Source organism: Salarias fasciatus, chromosome 1 (assembly GCF_902148845.1).
Source record: "Salarias fasciatus chromosome 1, fSalaFa1.1, whole genome shotgun sequence".
NCBI classification, from domain to species: domain Eukaryota; kingdom Metazoa; phylum Chordata; class Actinopteri; order Blenniiformes; family Blenniidae; genus Salarias; species Salarias fasciatus.
Genome location: NC_043745.1, coordinates 11,518,750 through 11,541,926, shown reverse-complemented (window position 1 = coordinate 11,541,926; position 23,177 = coordinate 11,518,750). Strand labels below are relative to the sequence as shown.

The window sequence follows — 23,177 nt, the reverse complement described above, 5'->3', positions numbered from 1 at the left end:
CCTCTTCTTCCTCTCCTCCCCCCTCCCCTCCTCGCTCCGCTCTCCTCCCGCCACACTTTGAAGTTCCATTCTCAAACCTTTTGGAAGAGGATCAGACCGGCTGTAAAACAGAATCACTAATTAATTAAGCCAAGTCAAATCTGAAACAGTGTTTGTTTGCTCGCCAACGGAGCAGACACAACAGCCCAATTTCTTTCCTCCCGATCCAAAGCAGATCAAAGCGGACCTGTCTCATCCCTGGGCAGGGGAAAATGCCAGAAATGAAAGGCATCATCCCAGGGAGCTTTTACCAACTTTTTGGAGAGGAGCAGCATTCGGGGTCCCGCTGTTTGATCATCTGAGGTGCTCAAAGGGAACATTGTGTGCGAGGGCAAATCTGTTCCGTAGCAGGCTCAATATGGTGGGGAGATGCTTATCTCGGAGCTAATGAAATGCCGGGAGGAGTAACAGTAATCTGCTATCACCCTCCTCCCCCTCTGACCCCCTCCCCATCGCAGACATAAGCCGGCTCTTTATGAGTGAAGCCGCCGCCAGGGGCTTGGCTGCACATCAGATCTGAGGGGCAAGACGAGGGCAGCCGAGGCTGGCACCCTTCATGCCAGGCCTGTTCCAGCAGCCTTGCTACACACGTGCAGGCAGACACTGTATACACACACACACACACACACACACACACACACACACACACACACACACACACACACACACACAGGTTGGGAAAGCTGCCACACACTGCGAGCAATCACACCCGGCTTAGCGAGGATACTGTATTACACATAACTGGGCCCGTCTCCGCTTCACAACAAAACGCCGGATGCCCGAGTGATTTCAGGATGGGACCGTCTGTGTGGATGAAGGTAATGTTTTCTACTACTTCAGCATAAATAACTTCACTCACAAACAGCACACGCACCTAAAATAATTAATAGTAGTGGGGATCAGATTCCACAGACACACTTTCAGCTCCGATTACACTTGTGGAAGAAAACCAGCTGCCTGCTGGGAGCATCAAAAAGCTTTTCCAGATTGACCCGAGGGCTGCTTTGGCTGTCATCAAACAGTTTGACCAGCACAATAAGCAGGGGGGTAGTTAGTATTTAGCAGAGTGGCTGTTATTGCCCCATCACTGCAACCACACGAGGCACTGATGGTAAAGCTGTTGAGTTAGATTACTTCCTTATTTACATCAACTCTCCATCACCGTCAAGCTCTTCTTTACGCTTCCAAAATGTTTGCAGTAAAATGACTTTCAATCCCACACAACATATTTGGATGTGTGTCTATACACACAGACGAAACACGGCTTTCATCTGTGTTGGCTGTGATACTTTGTTTGCCCTTTCCTGTTTCCTCTCGGATACTTTTCCTCCATTTGTGGGGATCTGCGGACAACAGATCTATCAGAGAGCCGAGAGCAGCCGATGCCAGGGGACGTCATAAATCCCCCACAGCTGTCTTCATTTGGGACTGAGTTTGCCCGAGGACGTACAAAACGCCTTCCTGAATTAAGACTGTCTTATCTCAATGAGACATGACCGCAGCAACATCCTCAAGGAAAAATAAGGAAACAACTTGAGCTGGATAACCAACACTCACATGTGCCTACCCTCAGGCCAAACTCATCAAAAGCAGCATTTCCTGAGTAGGATTGTCAAACTATTCACTCATTCACCAGTTAATCTCCCATTGAGGCAAGTTATTTAAGCTTCTGCCAGTTAATCACAGTGAATCAACAGAAAATCGGTCTGATTAGCAAACACTTGGCCCATACTTTGGCTCAGCCCAGGGACCGAAAATCAACTCCACTCCGATATTATCAGTTCATGCAAAAAAAAAATATATAAGTCATTTTTCCTCCTAAATTCTTGGCTGATCTCCTTTTACTCCCTATTTCTGCCTGCACCTCACGTCCAATCCTGTCTTTAAAAGGGAGGGAGAGACTTTCTCCTTCCAGAGCTCTTAATCCAGGATCACATCACATTGGGGGGAAGACATGGGGGAATGGAGGCACTTTGCAGAGCACCGCTGGGAGGGGGGGGTCGGCGGATGAGAGATGAAGAAGGCAGGGATGTGGGAGGGAAGGTAAAGGGGACCTCATCAGCACATTGCTGGGGCTTAGAGTGGGCGTGGAACTGAAGGGAGAGGATGAACCGCTAAATCAAAGAGCCACACATACACATTACGACTGATTCCAAATGTTTTTCAAATGAAGCAACAGATTCGATCATTTCATCAAGAAGGAAAATGGATAAAAAGGCACCGGGTCTACCTTCCAGGCGATAATGCTCTGCTCCAATCCCCTGAGCACATGTGTCATCCATAGAGTCCTGCGAGCAGAAAAAAAGAGAGAAAATAAGTCACATACAGTATATCAATTTCAAGTCACATAAAAGAGAGATCATCGTATTCTTGTCACATAAAAACAAACATGTTTAACGATGCAAATCCACACCGTTGCTGTGCAGCGCAGTGTGACAAGCTTGAGTTGAAATTACAGTGTTTATACATCTATATATGAAGTTTGACAACTGTGCGCCGAGCTCAAACTGCAGCAGAGACTTTAAAGGGACTGTAATTGCAGGATAGCGACACACTAAGCAGACGACAGACGGTCAGATTTGAGACTATGAAAGGAAAAATCTAAATGACTGCCCCCAGCTGAGGAGCAGATTCGGGCAAAGATGGTCTGTAGTGGCGCTATTTTCTGTCGCTGAAGTTATACACCCAGAGGCATGTTTTCTTTTTTCTTCTTTTTTAATCCCAGGCCGTTTTCACCCGGGACCCCTCTCCTGGCAGCCCTGTCTGTTAGTGCATACCACAGAGACTGCAGGGACATGTGATCCCCAGCCCCGCCACGGAAAAAGTCTGGCTCAGGTATCCATGTGGCATGACATTCATCTGGCTGAAAAACCATTACTCACAGACTGACAATCACACATACATGCACACATCCGCACACACACGCACACACACACACACACACACACGGTCCAACACATACACACGCATTCACAGACCCACCCACAACTTTTCCACTGTACGCAAACTACTGGGAAAGAATTTCCAAGAGTCCAAAACAAGACAAACAGCACAGATCCTGCAGAGACAGAACATATGACTGGTGATGGTTAATGTCACAGAGCGTCTTCTTGTGGACGGCTGAGTAGAGAGCATACGTTTTTATTACTCATACACAAAAGTGTGGTCATGAAAGTGTCAGAAGCAAGGCTCTGGAAGCATGAGAGGGGGTCTTAGTGTAATCCACAGAGGTAGAAGGTCAGATGGCGTGATCCTTCCCTCCTCAACCCCACTGCGACGCTGTGGGTGGCCCCGGGAAGAGAATACAGCAAACTGCCAGACTGATGCCCAAAAACAGGAACCCCGAGATAAACCTGTGGTTGCTGATAGTGTAAACGGGTCAACACGCATTCCAATATGGCTTAATGGCAGGTCTGCCACTGCTCGGCTTCCGAGTGATAAAAGGGTCACCAGAGCGCCTCAGGAACAGACTCAAGAAAAAAAGATACCAGATCCACAAGCTCACAAACAAAAGAAGAGCTATGCTCCATGTCACATTTGTCATAAAGATACTGCTCTGGTTTCTAACATGACCTCAATGTAAATCTTCTAACTTGTCGATGTGATAACATCGACCATCTACAACAATAAGCAGTGCCTGAGGCGGCCAAAACATCATAAAACAAGCGTGATATAATCTGTGTTCACTACATTCACGCGTTTACTCATCTGAGCAGGAAAGATCACTCAGCCGAGAGCCTCAATCATGTTTTGGTGCTATTGCCACATTTATCAGCGCAAGCAGCAGCCAGTGCTCCACCTATGTGGTTAAAGAAGAGACATTCAGGTGCACTGTTGACTTGCTCAGGGACTCAGAGTGCTGACTTGACAATACCAGTGAACTTGCACATACAACCTTGTTAAACCACCCTCCAGAACTCCGCTACCCCTCACACCTACTGGAGGAAAAAACCTGAAAGATTATGCTAGTTATTAAAGCCAAAAATGAACAGATGATTTGTTTTGACAATGCACCTTTAATTTAAGCAGGACTTCATTTACCGGCCTAACTGACTCCTCCACAGGTTGAAAAGTCCTCAAAGTTAAACAGAAGGCGGCTGCTTTTACAAGCCCTTGTAATGGTCCCGACCATGTTGATGCACAGTGGTGAAAACTTTCAGCAGTTTTCTTTAAAAGCCCACATTTGTGATGGAAACTGTGATGAAAAAGTAAATATAAGCTTTGTAAAATGTTGTTTTCTTGGGGAAAGGCTTTGCCGACGCATAGTTTAGGTTCTTGTTGGAGGCAGCTGTCACAGGTTAATCACTAGTTGTCAATGCTGCACTGATACAGTAAACCCAAGAATTACAGAGAACAACATGGCGTAATTATTGGATAAAGTTACTCAAAGTTCCATCTCGTCGTCTTCCCTTCCTGTCAATACACCAGCTCACTTTTCTTTCCACGCCGGATCAGAAGGAAAGTCACGGAGGGGAGTCGTTGTCTGCTGCTGCTGCTGCGTGCCGACCCGCTCTGACACATCCCGGACATCATCCATCAGTGTGTAAATTAAATCATGGTATCGCTGACACTGGCCTCTTCTTTTTTCCACTGAGCCCAACAGAAAATACAATCGCTCCATAATAAACATTCCTTTGATTCCACACACACACACACACACACACACACACTCTGGACCGTGTTTCAGTTTTTTTTGATGAATGGTCCAAAATTATTGAGGGGTTAGCCAAGAACATGAGAAAACGGGGGAAGAGGAATGTACTAATTGGTTGTTGTCTGTGGTGATGGATGAGAGCCGTATTATTAGCACGCCGGAGTCACTCTGGGATTTGCTCTGGTCAGTGTTATGAAGAAAGTATCCCATGCTTCCTTTTCTTTTTTCATCACGCACGCACACACACACACACACACACATACACATACACACACTTCCTCCCTTGATGAAGAGACTGACTACCACACGGTAATAGATATACACAACAGCAAAAAAAAAAAAGTCAGTGGAATTGTTCTTATGCTGGAAAACAAAACAACTATTTCTCATCGTTCCTTGTAGGCCCACTTTCCCTCGTCATGCAAAATGTCACACACACTTTTGAGCGCGGCGTTTTTGTTTCATGCTTTGGCAGTGATTGATCAGATCAACAAAACAGTCTGAACAAGTTCTAAAAATAAGCAGTTTCCTGCTTTTCCCAGCAGCCAACTGGTCCAAGACAATGAAACGATTGATGAATGAACGTTTTTTTTTGTGTGTGATGGTGAAGAATAATAAGGGTTTCTAATAACGAAAACAATATTTTTGGACTTACTATTCACAGCTACAAGAAAAATATAAATCTTCAATCCTGTCTAAATTAAAAACAAAACACTAGATTATTTCCTTGTTTAGTTGAGTAACTGATTCCCTGCTAGATCCAGCTCTCACTCAGGATCTGAATGAATAACTCCACTAAAATGCTAAAAACTTGGGTTCATTGAAGACAGCATGACTAACAGGAAAGAAACATATTTCTTCACATAGTTATCATTTCAAATTAAGAATGTTTGACAGGCCTAATGTGATTTTCAACACACACACTAATCAGTTGGGTGGACTGATAAAAAAGACCAGTGAAAATCTTCGGCATAGTATTACAGATAAAGCAGTTGTGGCTGATCTTAAGACACGAAAGGAAACCAGTCCAGCTTGTTGAGCCACAGAGAATAAAAGCCTTGTTATCGTTCCCTTCAGTTTAGCTTGAAATGGAAACGCTCAGCATGGACTTGCCCAAAACTGTGTGGCTGGTCATCTCCGTCTAGAGTCATTCCTCCACTAATGAGTGGAGACGAGGCCGGACTGACGCAACATTTACAAACACTTAGCTTTGAGAGGGAGAGAAATGAGAAAACCCGCCTCTCATTAAAGCCTGGCACACAGGGTACGTGTCCACAGTGATCCTCAGAACTATGTGCATGTAAAACGGCAACCACAAAAGGGCCATCCAGCTTTTCTTTGTTTTTTTTCTCACCCTGCAAGAGTCACTGAGGGGTTTCTATGTGACTCCCGCTAATGCAGAGGTCAGAGGTCACTGTGGGAGAGCTCTGGAAGGAGGGGAGGCCACCTCGGCCTTCTACCCCCACTGACTCCACTGCAACTTGTGTGGTGGCAAACGTGGAGACAATGCCGCCACTATAAAAGCAACCCTTTGTGACAGAGCTGTACTGCCGATTGACTCCACTCGGCACTGGCTGCCGCGGAGTTTGGTCATTTTGTTCTTCGCCCTCGCAGCCTGAGGTCCGACCTGCTGAAAGCTACAGTGAGGAGTCACTTCCCCGCGGCCCTGCAGGACACGGTCAGGGGCGCAGGCCTCCAGGCACAAACAAGCATCTCTCGCCTTCACTCGGGAACTGGCTAAAATAATTTTCCAGACATGATGTTAAATGTTCTGTGGAAACCAAAGCATGAAGCGTTTTGCTTTCAATCGCAGCCAGACCCTTCAGAGCTTCTTCGACGGGCCTTCAGGACAAGGAATTGCACGGCCCCAGTGTGTTTTAAAGTTGTTCAATCCCCTTCACGGAAAGTGATTTATTACCAGACTGTAACACAGAACATAGTGTGCTGGCCTCATTACAACATCCCATCGACGCGGCCCGCCAGCCTCAAGCCTTGTTTAGCTTGGCCATGGGAGCCGTTCGGCAAACCTCATCAATGGCGACTTTGGAAATATGGATTCAGATGTGCACATTTAAAACAATAATAACATTTATTGGATAAATACGGCACATTTTCTCTCAGAACTGTAACCAGTCAACCCCTCTTAAGGTGGTGGACTTCTTCACAAAACTATCCGCTCACTGACGTGATGGAGAAGGATGTTTTTTTTTTTTTTCAGTAATCTAACCAACAGTTCTTGATGAATGAAAAAAAAGTAGCGTGTCTTTTTGCATCAATGCTAAAATGGTTAAATCCGTGTGTTTTCATGGTATTTTCAGTGATGTGGGGTGGAAGTAATACTGTGAGACTTTGGCATATAGTTGTTTTCACAGCATGTACACGTTTTCCCATCATTTCAGTGACTTAACAGAGTTCATGCAGCTCTGCTACTGTGTTGCCTGTGCATCTGAAGTCCCATTTTTATCATTAAATTTGGTTTAATGTGTTTATTTGCTGAAACACAAAGAGCTATATTGGACGTGTCCTTAGTGTTTGTTACCTAATAAACTTTTCTTCATAAGGAAGTAGCATCCTGCGAGTTTGGGAATTCCGAGTCTTGCTTTCTCGACAGACCTTCATAAAATTGGCCAATAAATGAATAAAGCTGTGAATTATATTGCCATCAATTTTAGAGTCGGTGGCACAAAGAGCATGGAATTTCCCCATCTTGGCTCACGCTGAAAGGCAGACGCCCGAACAACACAGTACAACTGCTTGGAATAACGTTAAATATTCAATCTGATAAGCATGGATCATGAAATGATGAGCTCTGAAGCAGTGCTCCACTCAGTGAGGGCACCACTGAGGCAACGTAGGTTATGAAGAGTTTTTGACATTCAATTTGGCATCTCTTGTTGTGTTTTCGTCTCATTCCCCTGAAAGCAGCAGGAGACTGAGTACGAGTAAGAGCGACTTGGAGCACACGCTGGCACTGAAGTGACTTGGTGAGTTGAGACAGAAAGTTGCCGTTAGCGTCATCCTCACACATACAGTAAACCCGCTGGGCTGTTTTTTTTTTTTTTTTTGTGGTTTTTTTATGCTTTGTTGTTTTTCTTTTTGTTTTTTGTTTTTTACAGTGTCTGTGTTTGAATGAAAGGGTACATTAGAGTGCAAGTAATACGCACTTGTATGTGATTGTGGGAAAGTCCCACAAGGCCTCTTGGTCTCTGCGCTGTCTGCCTCCATGACCCACCGCACAGGCTGACAATTTATGCGGCCGACGACAGCTCCCCCTGATCGCACGCCAGAGCTCAGCGGAGGCAGGCCTCCAGAGCGATGGCTGCACTACTGGCACTCCATCAAAACCCAGGAAAAATCTCATTAGAACTGCGGCTGGGCGCCTCCTGCTCCGTCCCGTCCCCCCGCCGCTGTGAGAAAACACCTTGGGCACTGCGGGACTCGGCGCGGCCGTGCCGCCATGACAGCGAGCAGTGACACGGGAAGAGCGAGGCAGAGTGGGAACGAGCGGCGAACCTCCTCCGAGTCTGCCTGCTCTCACTGGGACGTAACGGCCTTTACATCAGGACCTCCTCTGAAAGTTTGTCAGACACAGTGGGCAACATTTCCGATGAAGGTTTTTATGTTTTTTTACACTTTGAGCTCATTTTGTGATCAGAGCACCGACAGTATGAAGCGTGGAGCTGATTTCACTTTTATTAGCCTATCAACTTCCATCATTCAGTCCCTGTTTGCTGCATGGCAGAGATACTCAGCATGCCACTGCTGCTGGACGGGAATGGATCTGACGGAGCACAAGGAGGCAAAGGTCTTGACGTTTTTTGTTGACAACAGGTGGTGCCACTGAGAACTATGTAGAGACAGTGATATTTCTGTTCACCGAGTGGACATGGGAAAAAAAAAACCCTGATATTGAAGCCCAATAAGGGGTCAATTTAAGACCAGTAGTCGAGTCAAGTTTGTAATAAACTGGGAATGAACCTGGGGAAACCAGAGCAAATACAGTATGTCCCAGACTGTATTTATTTTAGTTGAGCTCTGGCCATGGTACTTTTTTTTTTCAATTAAGAATCAACTTACATGTCAAAAAAAACCCAACATGAACCATTTCAGACCACTAGATGGCACAACAGAAAACTGCTACAATACAAGAGAAAAACTTCAATTAGTGCAATTTTTAAGTGAGATCATTTACAAAATGTCACCAAAAAGATCAAGCTCCATTGCAAAATTGAAACAAACAATCAAAAACAAAAAAAAAGTGACCATAGCAGCAGAAAAGTTTGACATTCGGAGAGACTGGAGCAAAGCGGAGAAACTGCTGTGTGACGAGAAAACAACAAAGGCTAATCGTGAGTCTAAACCACAGTTAAGAAAACTGGAGGAACAAATTCTCAGACGAATTATCCAACAGCAGCTGCTGGCCGAAGTTTATCGATGGTACAGTTACGTCAGGGTAGGAAAAAAGAAAGTGTCTTATTAACCAATGCGACTGCATTTTCCTTCACTGTGATGTGTTTTTTGCATCTTCTATTCAAGTGCGACATATCTATAAAATGCATTATTCTCTGGATTGGAAAACACAGAGATTCCTCAAAAAACAGAAAAGCAATGCAAAACATGTGACACATGAATGCTTTCAAACCAAGTGTGTTCAGACAGACCAGAGCTGTCAGCACGTATTTGCACTTTGTCCCATACATCTGGCGCACTTGGCAGATGAAATGATTATGAATGATTGCATCTAACCTGGACTGAAGCCATCAGCAAAAGTTTATGAATAACTAATAGTGGAAACAGCTGTAAAGCTTGGAAATTTCCAAAAAAAAAAAAAAAAAAAATCCACAGTACACACTCACATGCACACACACATATGGCCCCAAAGCTAAAAACCAGGAACAACAAAAAAGTGTTATTAGTTTTAGAGCTGCAAATTAGCTTATAGGTGTAGTGTTACTCGCAGAAGACCACAAGAGAGGAAATACCCATCCCCCTCCACCATCCCGAAGAGTAAACTGAGATACACTGGAGGCAGTTTCAAAGGAAAGAGCTGCACAACTCTTGGAATCTGGAGCAGCACCTATCCTGCGATGAGTGTGAAGTGTATGCGGTGTAGCCTGACGAGCGTGAGGGGGAAAAAAAAGAAGAAGAAAACACCAAAAAATGGACCACCACTCATCATCAAACAGCAGCTTAGACTCAGGTCCGAGTTTCCCTTTCAGTTTTTGTGCTGGGAGTGCTCTCCACCTTCCAGCAGCGTTTAACAGGCTCATTCGAAGCAGCACGTAGCAGTAAAACACGACGCCCCCGAGATGGAGCCAAGATAGAGGGGTGTTGATGTGAGGTAGTGAAGCGCCGCGCTGCCTCTGACTGAGGCTTCAAAGGGGATCGGTTTTCACACATGAAATAAAGATCTCAGATAATCATATGGCACAGCAAAGCTAACGCGAGACGGTCCCGTTTATGGAGGACGGGGGTAGACGGGGCCAATTTCAGACGGCACCTCCAGTGCAGACCGGAGAGCCATGGCAAATGAATGTCTCTGCGTTTCTGTCCAGCCAAACCAGATAAGACTGTTTTGTTTGAACCATGCGGCTATCAGGCTCATCATTATATGACACACTAAGGGAGTTGTTTGAATTCCCTCCAGCAGGACAGACACTTGGGCTGTCTAAAAACTTTTTACAACGAGCGAAACGAATGCGCAAAACTCATGACCGGGTGGAGGATGCTGTTTTACAATGCAATTTAATGCCTGTGATAAGAAAACTCGCTGCTTTTCCGGAGGTCACACATGTTGGGCCTTCCACGTGCAGCATGTGTGCACTTTTTCTCTGAAATACCCAGCTGTGCATTTAGGATACACATTAAATCTTTCTGTGGAAACACTGCCCAATAAAACGCCTCCTCAACCTCCTCATCTGCCCCCACCTAAAGAAAAACAAATACTTGAGCTGGGTGGAAAACAAACTGGATGAATAACTGGACAATTTTAAGTCCTGAAATAGTGCCAACATGTAATTTGACATCTTGAGAGAGCGCTTTGAAGACAGACACCTTCGGTGCAGACTCAGCGGCCCCACGCCTGACAACCCTTCGCTCACGACACACCCACCAATCTCGCTCTCTCTCTCTCTCTCTTTCTGCACCCCAGGAAAGAAATCATAACCGTGGAGTGGGGATCCATCGGCAGGCAGGTTGGAGGAAACAGCTCTGTGATTAAAGTGTGCGTGGTCAGCAAACACACAAAGCTGGAAGCGCATGCCAGAGGGTTAACGCGTTAACGTTGGCATCACTAGCACACACACATGCTGAAAAAAATATCTGCATATGAAGTTAAATTCCACGTATGTGAAGACTGCTGGATACAAGGCTGCTTTATCTCTTGTTGTTAGCGCTTTTATTCTTTTTTTTTTTTTTTTACAGGACAAATAAATGCCGCGATTGCACGCCTCCCTCTTTGTAGAGCGATAGTGCGCAGCCACCAGTCATTTCTCCACGTCAGATTAACATTGCAAACACTGCTGGTCACATTACCTCACCCACATCAAAGGCTGCCTCCTGAAAGGCTCAGTGGAATATTAGCAGAGATTTACAGCCCTCATCTCTATGCTTCAGAAACATGCTGATCTGAAGTAATCTCCCTCCCCCTCTCTGCTCTTTTTGTGCTCTATGTGTGAAGTTGGCCAACACTTTAATGACCCATTTACAAAACTTTTACACCTGCAAAGATAAGCTTTTACAACTCAGCCAGCCCCCTCGGGCACTAAACTCTACCTGTTACTCAAGGTACCCGACTTTATTAGCTTTTGAAAAATATGTAACCACAGCAATTAACATTTATCACACTGTTTATCAAAGCCGTATCTCACCAGAGAGGAGAGGGAGGGAGGATACAAGGTGTCAAGATCAAGAGTCTGACGGCGTGATCGCCCCTCCAGCGATTTCCAGAACCCCATCGCTGAGAGTGCTTTCATTTCATTTTCTACAACTACAAAACCGTGAGGCCGCGTTCAGAAGTTTTCTCACTTTTTCTAAAAATTAAGTTGAGACACCTGAGTGGGAAAAACAGGAAGGCATTATTCTTTGACGCACAGAACAAATGTGAAAGACGGGATTTTTCAAAAGATTGCTCTGAACTCGCAGCAGTGAGAAGAACTCTTGAAGAACAACACGACTATTCTCACTGTGTGTTAATTATTGCCACGTTGAGTCTTCATCCGCCGAGATGACTGCAGTTCAGCACGTAGATAACGGCGCTCATAAACAGTTACAGTCAGGCATCAAGGGAAGACGGCGTTTTCCTTACAAGCCACCAAACAGCACCAGGTGAATTCCCCACCTTAAGAAACATGCTCCACACCAATCAACTAGCTTCGTTTTGGGAACTTGCATTCCGAAAATGGACGCTATGGTTTGGAAGGGAATGGAGACAGCCTGTCGCTTGGCCTTGATTTACAGGTGGTCAACGCCTGCCAAGAGTAACAAATCACAACATTATGGCCCTCAGAATTCAGAGCAAAGCCAGGGTCCACGAGAAAAAGAAAAAAAAAAAAAAAAAAAAAAAAAAACAGAGGAAAGGGAGCGCGTGAGAGGGGAGGGTGTCCTGCGCAAAATGACAAACTTCATCTCCAAAAGCTTGTGTGGTGAGGATGGCAACTGGATATCACACTCGCCAAAGGGAATTAGTTTGCTCTGGAACCTCGAACTTCCTTGGCAAACAAGGCAGAGCAGCCCCGCTGGGGTGACATGAGCTTACAGAGTGTGTGCACGTGTGTCGATCATCACTCTCAGACTCTCACGGCGTGCGCTTTCAAGACAAACGGCTGGCAACGCGCCCGCTTCCACGACGGAGAGTCACAGTCAGCGCGCTACGCCGTGTCTGGAGGTTCTTGGTAATTAGTCAACGCGCTCTTTGAGGAAAGGCAGCACTTCAGTCGTCTGGGTGGCTTCAGACGCCGGTCTCAAGTGCTGCAAAGTGTAGGAGGGACCGGGTTTTAGTCAGGAAGTCTACCCTGAGGGGAGCAGGAAAGTGACAGGCACTTCAGCCTTTTACCGGGGCCAAACGAGAAGAGACACCTCCTGTCATGTCAGTGGCTGCACTTTAAGTATGGCTCTCAGAGAGGAGCAAACAATCACCGCGACGCCACTAATCCGGCAGGATCCCACAATGGACAGAGGTGCATTGAAAATGTGAATGATTTGATCTGCTGAACAAACTGCCGAATCTTCATCTTCATTTAAAAAAGGTAGTCATCTGCTTCCAATCACAATTTTGTCTTTGATGTTTCTTTTTTTTTTGAACCCTCTGATCCACTTGTTACAGTTCAAAAGGGGATTGCTCTATACAATAAAATGTTTCTGTTTTAATCTTTTTTGTAAGGGCATTGGAGCAATCACCTGCATCTTCTCAGACCATAAGGGTAGGAGCCTAAACAATTACAAATTAAGCTGAGCATGATTATCACTGCTAGCAGCAGCAGCTGCCTTTCCATGCACAAACACTTGAGCTGAAAATGGTTGTGATTGCTCCAGTGGAGTCATTTTATGCCATTTCTTTTTCTGCTACATGCTCGCCAGTTTTTACTTTCTCGATGAAGGCTCGTCAGCGCAGCAACACCAACTAATGGCAGGGTTTTTTTTGTTAAGAGATGCCTTGAACATGAATAAAATACTAACCAACTTACATGGCAGCAGGCATTTAACCGTATAACTGTCTAGCTGGCACTCATCCCTACTTCACAGACCTGTAGATGGGGAAATTCCTGAAATGTCATTTTGTGAATTCGGTTTCTGCCATTTCTGCAGATGCCTGCTGTTGGTGATGCTGACTCAGACTTTGCTGCTGCAATCAGCAGAGTATCTCCATGTGGTAGGTGGCTGCTGTGAAAACCTCTGACGTGTGCATGTTCACCAGATGGGACCGACCTCAACACCAAGGTGGCCGCATTCTTCTTTTCTGCCTGTGCACACATGAATCCATACACCGTGACGCCCCCATACACACACTAACCCTCAAAGAAACACACGCATACACACAGCTTGTTTGCAGCAGACATCCTGCAAGCCACAAGCCACTACCTCATAACATCCCTCAAATCTGACCTTTTAACTGTGGACTTAAAATCTTGGTAATTACAGAGAGTGTTTCAACTTTGCAAGTAAACACAGCAGCAGAAATAGACACGTCAACTACTATATACAAGTGCACTGGTGCCAGAGGCAGGTTTCTATTCATAGCTGACTGGAATTAGTGGCTTGTGTCACTGCTCACCATAATGAACTCGCCAGGTTACACCATTGGAAAACTAATACGGAAATCTGAAGTCAAAGGTAAATACACTGAATCAACAAGAAGAGGAAACAATTGATTTAAAAAGACTGCCCAATGTCAGAGTTTTCTGTCTTTCTGACCTCAGCTCTTAAAATTAGTCAACAGCTGAACGTTGTACTTCCTCCATCATTATGTGTAAAATAACTGCATCATCTGCAAACGTCAAGAACTAACTGGATTTATAAATTTTGCAAAGATATAGTGAGAAAGAATTTAGATTACCCTGTAAGTGTTATTTTCATGTGAAAGCACAAATAATTCATTGCAATTACTTATGAAGGTTCTTTTTGACAGTTAAACACAATTTTATTGCCAGTGTCGCACTCAAAACAAAAACCAAAAACAAAAAAATCAGCTTTAGGAATTTAGAGATACATTCAGTTATGGGTGATGAGGGTGCTGAAGTCCAATAAAGACAAATTAATAATTGGCCAGACGCCACAAATTTCAGTTTTCATTTTAAGAATACTAATGATCTTAATTTAGAACTTAAATAAAATTTTGACAGATTCACTCACAGTTCAGCCAGACTTAGTTCAACTTGTTCAATTTTCTCACATGAGCAACAACAAGAAAATAAGTGTAATTCAAAACCGTGAAGCAGTCTAAAAATCAAGCATCATGAGTTGCTACACAGCTAAAAACATGAGGAAAGTGTTAAAATGTCGTATTATGACAATATGGACACATGTTGAGAAGGTTTGTGCTTCATTATTTACCGACACAAGAGAAAATATCATCAGACAGGGTTGTGAACCAAAAGAAGTTACAATGCCACATCAAGCTCATGCGCACACTTTTCCTGAAACTCGTCTGCAATACAGCGAAGGAGCGATGTGTTTGACAGACAGGCCAGATGGAGAACGCAGGGTTTGGTCTGCTCTGCTGAAAAACCTACAGGGTGAGGTCCTCTTTAAGGTTCTGGCACCTGTGGAGCATAAACACACCGGGGTAGGACAGCTTTCCTTTCAGCGAGGCTGATCTTCTGTTTAGCTTTCCTTCCACTAAAAACATCCCCTAACAGACAATCCAGACCTCCTTCAGCCCTGGCGCCACAGGAAGAGTCGAAGAGCCCTGGAACCTATGTCGGCGAGAGGCACAATGCTCTCCCACCTCTGTTTACCTAAATCTACTTCCTCCATTCTCCCCACCTCAGGTGGCCTTAGAGCCCTGGTCACCGAAGCGCGCAAACACAAGGGGGATGAACACACCAGCGGGGCTCGGGGAGGCTGTGGAGTCCATCACTGGCATTTCCCGAGATCCAGTTTGTAAGACAAACAAGAGGAAGGGAAGCATGCTGGGACTGCGTTGGCAGTGATAAATTAATTCACATATTAGACTAAGCACACGGGTAACGTGCATTTGTATATATCTCTGCGCACGCTCCCCGTGCATGTGCATCTCATGAGAGCTTGATAGCAGTTTTATGCAGATGTTGATCTTGCGCTACTCGAGAGCCACTGTTGAGCGCTCAGTCAAATTATTCAGCACTTACTGCATGGGCCAAAGCACAACCCGCAGGGGGAACCCGATAAACAAACAACAGAGAATTATTCCGAGTTTAAACACTTAAACACCCACTTCAGCAGAGTCTTTAGAGTGGGTGATTAAAAGAAGGCAGTGAGCTCCAAAGGAAAGCTCTGAACCAATGTCACAGGGGCCCCAGCCGCCTCACGTTCCTCTCAGACCCACTAACACGCTACCAGCCATGACAGCACAGTGCAATCGAGAAATGCTGTCACATGGGACAATGCAAACCGATTGCAAATGGTTCCTTTTCCTCTCACGCACAAATTTTAGTTCCTTCGCGCAGCCTGCAATTATCTACCAACTATAATATTTACACTTAATTGCTCTCCTTTGAGTCAAAAATAGAGAAAATGTTTACGGTGGTTTTAAGAGACATTAGTATGTGCAAGGCATATCCAGCCATCAAAAGGTTTGTCGAAAGATGTAAGACCATTACCGCAAGGATGGTGATGATGTCAGGAGAAAAAAAGAAAAAGATCTATATTTAGATGGATCTCAGCTCAAAGCATTGCGCTGTCTTTACTTTGAGTGAAGCATATGCTTATCATTTCAATCCAGTCCAGTTTGGAAACAATGGAAAAAGAAGAAGCCTGAGCATCCTCTCAATCTCTCTATTCTTTAGAGTTGCGATACAAATGCCACCCTCAAGTGGGGAACAAAACCCTGCAGCCAGAGAGACACTTTGATCAACAGCTATCCGCTGCTCTAAACTGAGCATATATTTGGGGAAACAAAGCACAATCTCAGCTGCTAATCCCCTGAGATTCAGAGCACATTCCCGTAGAAGCCTTTGATCTCTGGAGTGCATCCGGACAGCTGACTCCAGACGTTCTGCACACTTGCGTGCACACGCATGGGCGGGTATGCACACACATGAGCATTTCATTCAGGCTTATTAATTTGCCAAACACACTGCTTGATTTCTAATGACACCTGCGCTTGCCAGCGATCATTGCTGATACCAGTGTAAAAACTGTTAAGAGACTTCTTCTGCATGTAATTCAGTCCAGTCTTGTGATTGTGAATAAACTGGTATGTGACAGAGACAAGCCAGTGGGAAAGAAAAGAAAATGCTTGAGCTCAAACCAGAAAAGGACATTGGGATAGACCTAATCAAATATCTGCATGCCACTGGAGCTTTTACTTACTCCAAAACACTTTCATTCTTTCACCGAAGGCACCGTTCTTAACAATTGAGGGTTACCCGCTCTGCTTTGTCACACGGGAGAAACTCCTCCAGCTTTATGTGACATATGACGCCTAATGTGACATTAAAGCCACCTCCCAGTCCCCCAGCGACACTGATGTCAGCCTAAGACTTGAACCGCATCTTCTCATGGGAAAAAAAAAAAAAAGGAAAAATCACAGAGCCCCTCTATGGCCAGGTGCTGCCCCTCCTCCCAGAGGCAAGGGGCTTTTCTTCTCTTTAGAGTGTGGCTCCAAACTTTTTCTCCCAGCCTCTTCAAAGAGCAACAACAGGCCCTTGGTCCCTTGGGAGCACAGAGGGGGTAGAGCCCGATGGGGGCATACGTCACACAGCAGCACGCACATGAGGCCAGCCGGTGGGAAAAGAAAACGCACATGGAGAAGCCAGAAAGAGGGGAGAGAAAGAGGAAGAGGAGTCTGCATTTGAAAGGTGCTTTCAGCTTCCAGACAAGAGCCTTCGCTTTGTGGAAACGACAAGGAAAGAAAAAGCACAACAGCACAAGTGAAGACGAAGGGGGCGCAAAACCTGCCATGTCTTTTATCAGACTTGGAGGCTGAGGGAATGCGTTTAAAAGCTTTAGGCCTATTTCCAAAAAAAAAACCTTTCTACTTTAAAAAAAAAAAAAAAAGGAAGAAAAAAATCAAAGACCTAGCAGCCAACTGTGAGACAAGGGGGTTGGGGGCAGGCGTTCCACTGTGATTCACTTTTGAGTCGGGCTCTGTCGTCAGATGTACCTTTGCTTTTTGTCGACGTTGCATACAAACTGATGGAAGCTCAGTTGAAGGAAAAGAAAAATCCAAAGCTTTTTGGAAACGTAAGAGTGGCAGCTTGGGAAGACTGGAGGAGGAGGGGGTCTTTTTTTTTTTAAATATATAAATACTACAAACAGGGTTGGGCTTCGCAGAGAAGGAGGAGCCACTGGTGTCACGTCAAACACCTCCCTGCGTGGCCCACTTCAAACACAGTCCCATTTCATCAGCCACAACCAGCGCAGGGCCACTGGGTAAACGCAGCCAGCAGATGGGGAATAGGAAGGGAGAGAGGCTGCGAGGGGGGAGGATCCAACAAGAGCAGGGGAGGGTGGGTGGAGGGTTAGGAGTAGAAAGAGTGACTTGTGATGAAAGCCATTAAAAGAGATCATTTTCTAAGTCACTCCTGACATGTAACCATCCACGCCAAGCCGAGCAACCCGATCAACCCGCCACCAGAAACTTGAACTTCCAAGTCCTAAGTTGTGAAAATCTTTTTACCCGATTGGTGTGTGTGTGTGTCAGCGGCAGAATACTGCAGGCTCCACATAACAGATCAGATTTACGGCTGGGTGTAGACACCGTGCCGTACACTGGGGAGAAAGTGTGCCGAGGCTCACATGACCCGATCTGAAATGTTGAGACACGGAGGTCCACCTGCCCACACCACTCACTCGCTCACTCGCTCGCTCGCTGCCCTTCCAGCTTGACCAACCCTGCATCTCAATACAGAACACATGAATGAGCGCAGCGTTGCACACGGGGGACATCATTAAGTCCCAGAGCAGCGCCTCACACCTCCATCTCTCAATGCGCTCTTAAGCATAATAGTAGCTAAAAACACCAGCGATTAAAACTAACCACTGAAGTGAGCGCTTCTTTAATACAATGACTTCTTGAAAATCCGCATTGTTACCACAACGAATTTGGTTTGGAAAAAATCGGATCAAAAGAATTCCAGGCGTGGACTCCCCACTGCTGACACCCGACCCGCATTATCCTGGACCCTGGTTCAGCTGGGAGGGGGGCTTTAAGAGACAGCGGCTATAAATAACTATCTCACCAGGTATCCTGCACAATAAAGACAACTTTTGGAGCAAAGAGAGATGACAGATTCTCTCAAGTAAAGGGTTTTATATGAAAACAGCACAGGAGTCACCTTTTAGACTTTATCACGCCATAAAAATGGCAAAATGTTTAATTATTTTGTTTATTAAATACTAATAAACCACAAATGAGTGATGATTCAAATTTTCACATTAGAAATCACTTTTATCATTAATCCTTTCTACTGTGTAAAATGTACAATTCTGTCAGCACACTGGAAAGGTTGGCACTTTGTACCATTTTTGTAGAAGACGCATTAAAATGTTAAAAAGCCATCTAACCGAGCAGCATTAAATTGGATGTGAAACTACTAACTATATAAATGTGTGGAAATATGGTCAATGCTAAAACATAAATAAGTGCAAGTATAAATTCTTTTTCGAAATATAAACATTGCAGGAATCACAAAACCAAAAAGAAAATGATCTACTACAATAATGTGGAAACACCTTTGCTCCTTTGTCCTTTTCCCCCCTCTCTCTTCTGAGTTATGAGAAGATATTAAGCGCCCAGACTTGAATTATTTATACAAGCTGAACCCTGCTAACTCGAAATTGTTCAAAAACATCCAACCCATTCAGCAGGGGCCCCTTTCGGTCACGGCCAAACCTTCACACACGCCGCCATCGCTGGGAAAAAGGAGTAGGTGAAATTTTCGAGGAACAAAGTAATGAATGTTTGTTTTTATGGTAATAATTTATGGTAATTGCATGGTAATGATGTGGTTTTAAATGCTTAAATTGCCCAAAGCGCTTGCACCCCACTCAACACATGGGCAACAATGTAAATTGGTTGGATTTTCTGCTGCTGCAGCGTCTTAGCGCTCTCGAAAAGAAACACGGATTTAAGTATTTCTCGTAAAGCCATTCCCCAACAAACATCTTGTAGACAGGGGGCCCGATGGAAGAATTGCCTTGCTACTTCATGAAGACTTACACCGTGTTTACCGCCTTCACAATCATGTCAGGATCAGCAACATGTAGGCAATTGTCCAAAGTCTCACATTTCTACCTCTGCTCTCCACCATAAATAAGCCATCCTGCAATACAACGCTATCAAAAACATTTGTCTGGCAGACGTAAAAACAATGGTGGACTTTAGACCCAGCGAAGAGCGGGAAGCAGCAGATATTTATGTTGCCTGAGACTCCCTTGATTTCTCTGTTTGCCTACTGCTAACCCATGTGTTGATGGCTCCTCATACCGAGGGCTCATTTTCCCAAGAATGCGGTTGTGTCTTCGGTTCGAAGGCATGGCACAAGGTGAACTCTGCACATGAACCGCGGAGTGCTAATGGAGCAGGAATTTCTTGATGAAAGGCAGACGAACGGCAACGAGGAGGGAAAATAAAAGGGACTGTTTACGACACCAAAGCAGCCACACGTCACTGATGAGAGGATTAGAGTTCATCAAAACCGCCAAAGCAAGTGTCGCGTATTTCAAAAAGAAATTCACACCACAGATCATCGTACCGTTGCACGACGGTAGGCGCTCCGAAATGTGGCAGCTCCTGTATTTTGGGCTGCATTCAATAGAACAGTGTTGTTCTGCTCAAAGTATCTGGATCGTGGGTGGAGGAAGTGATTTTCTCTTCTTTTTTCTTTTTGTCTTGATGGGCTCCAGTTCCTCAAACATGCCGCCTTTGAGGAAGGCATTGCTAACCAAAGAGGCTTAAGGCTCCTCTAAAGCAATTCCAAAGGATTTCCCCACTTGACAACAACAGGCTGCGTTTACGACACTGCCAAAATACAAAACAAGCGTGACCTCCCCAACATTTCTCCTCAGCTTTTACAATCCACACTTGTCACCAGACTGTCATACGGCAATGCTTTCAACTCAGGCTTGATCTATTGTTACCTCCCCAAGAAAAAACAAAGACAACCGATCACCAGATCCATGCCCAGGCTGACAGATCAATCTCTGTCCCCGACGTGAGCAGATGAGAGGAACGCCAAAAGCAGTATCAGCAAATCATTAGCTGTGTTAATAACCTGATCGGAATGGAAATATTTCATGTGAATACGTCGACTGAAATATTGTGATCCGAGGAGATGATTCAGAAAGAAATTTCCATATCAGAAGAGCGGTTTACGAATATCATCATGCCGAAGTCTACGTACAAACCAATCATGATTCTCTAGTCGGGATCAAATTAACCTGACAGCATGTCTGCCGAAAAACCATGTGACACATTTCCACACTGGCAGCGGACATGGCCAGAGCAAATCCAAGTGGTTTGCAAAAAATACGTTATTTTAGAATCTTCAAGATTTCTGGATTGTTAAGCGTCTTGATGGTCATAAGGTTAGTAACACCAATTTGTAAAAGCTGAAGGATGAATTCAAACTATTGACAAACTGAAAAATGTTCTCAAACACGGGAGCAGTATGTATTGGTGATAGCAGTAGAAACCAAACTATTACTTCATGAATGTGAGGCTCAATTATGAGGAAAAAAGCAAAAGACAAGGGAAGTAAACTAACAAGTCTACATGATCTGACGTTTGTTTACAACAAGATATCACTCTCTGATATCACTACAAAATTACACAACTCTGCCCTTGTCAAAATATTGTAATTTCATTAAATGCTTGGTGCATGAATATGGGCTTCATGGCCAGTACTGAAAGTTCTGATCAACTGAAGAAATGTGACGCTTGTAAAGATACCTAGTGTTTCATGTTGTCACAGAGGGACAAAAAAATGACAACAGAATAGAAGGGAGATAGATATGACTACATCTTGACAAGTGTTGCAGATTAAAATCAAAATATTTGTGCATCTTTCCTTCACCGCTGTAGAAAGAGTTCATGCACCAGCGAGAAAGTTTGGACGAGTAAATTTCAAGGACTAATAATGTCCATCCTCGTGCTGAGAGGTGAACCAGGTAAAGTAAAGCGCCAGGGATAGTAGAAACTCCACTTTTCAAAGAGTTTTAACGAGCATTCCCTTCTGGCTGCTCCACTATAAATAAGTGGAGGTGGCGGTCAGACACTCACCCGTGCAGTCAAGCCGCAGTTATTCTTGTGGTGACAGTCCTGTTGCTCCAGGCGCGAGCCCGTGCAGTAGTATTTCTGCTTGACGAGCCAGTCGTCGATCCCCTTCCTCGCCAAGCAAGCATTGACTACAAAACTGTCGCCTGGAACACACAACAGGCGCGTTATTAGCGGCGGAGGAGCGACGGCTTTTTCCTCCTCCGGCGGCACTCATGTTTTCCATGAGCGCTCCATCTTCAAAGAGTCCGAACTGACTCCACAAACTGGGAGAATCTCCACAAATACATGCAACAAAACAGGCGAGGAGGAAGGAGCAAAAGTGCGCCTACCTTCTGGACTCTCCCTCGGTTTACAAATAGCGGCTTGAGTGGAAGAGAAAACACACAGGAGACAATGAATCTGTTACTCGAAAGTATCGCAGCAGCAGAACAACTATAGCAGAGATTTTTTTCTCTCTTGGGAATAAGAAAGCTTACCATGTTTTGAGTGCAGTTTACCCATTTCTATGCATCGAGTTGGAGTTAAAAAGCATCAGATGAGTATAATCCAGAGAGGAGAAGGACGAGAGACGTGCGGGCGGAGATATCCAGACAGAGCAGCGTCCGTAGAGACTGAGGGCAGACTGCGCTCCGCACAGGACTGCTCGAGCCGCTCGAGCCGCGAGCGAGCCTTTGATCCGGCGCGCGACGTCAAGGCACCGATACAGCTGCAGCTACTTCCGGTTTGCTCCTTCACAATAAGAGCCCAAGAGGCGCGGTCAAAGCCAGAAAAATGCACGAAAGTACACAGTTCCATTAAAAAGAAAAATAGTGCGTTGAAAAATGAAAAAATATCTCCCCCATACCATAAAAGTAGACATCCTCAACATTGACAGACCTTTAAATAATCAATTGTAAAACTACAAAAAATAAATAAATAAATAAATAAATAAATAAATCATACAAGCAGTAATTTTAATTATGTTTGAAACACTGTTAAAATAAATCTAAGATTTTGGTCTTACAAGCCGGAAATAACTAACATTCTCGTTTCAATTAAAAAAGAAACGGTGATCTTTTAATCTCTACAGGAAGTGTGCTCACTTTTATGCCTTCACAACTCTTCACTTTTCCCGCTCATGTTTCGCTTTAAAGTCTGCAAAAATGTGTCACTATTACGATTTTTTAGCTGATTAAAACTAATAAAAACCTACTGTTATTTCAGATATAATTGTTTTGTCTAAATTAATGGCGTTTAAGCAAATACAGCTATGATTTTTCTTAATTGATGTAATTATCATCTCCTCTGGAAAACAAATGTGGAAGAACCTCAGATCTCACAGAACACTTTCATGTTTCATACATTGTTTTGAATTTTCATGACTTCTACATATAATTTATAACATGGACATAAATAGATTAATTTCAGTATGTCTTATAATTTGAACAACTTGCATAGTTTGAATGAAAAGGTTTAAAGAATATATATATGGGGAAAAAACCTTTTTTTCTATTTCAGTGATATTATTAATTATACTAATAAAATGATGTATTTGTAACTACAAAAAAGTGAGTGGATAATTTTATT

General features: G+C 44.4%; 1 protein-coding gene across 1 annotated transcript in view; it reads right to left on the bottom strand.

Moving 5' to 3' along the window:
• Positions 1–22,236, bottom strand: part of nkd1 (NKD inhibitor of WNT signaling pathway 1) — a 34,215-nt gene extending 11,979 nt beyond the window's left edge. The window contains exons 1-4 of the mRNA XM_030092658.1: positions 22,088–22,236; positions 21,941–21,973; positions 21,615–21,754; positions 2,270–2,327 (exon numbers count right to left, since the gene is read on the bottom strand). Of these exons, the coding sequence (XP_029948518.1) occupies positions 2,270–2,327; positions 21,615–21,754; positions 21,941–21,973; positions 22,088–22,112 (256 nt within the window). The 5' untranslated portion in view covers positions 22,113–22,236. The remainder of the gene's footprint in view (positions 1–2,269; positions 2,328–21,614; positions 21,755–21,940; positions 21,974–22,087) is intronic.
• Positions 22,237–23,177: the final 941 nt, after the last annotated feature.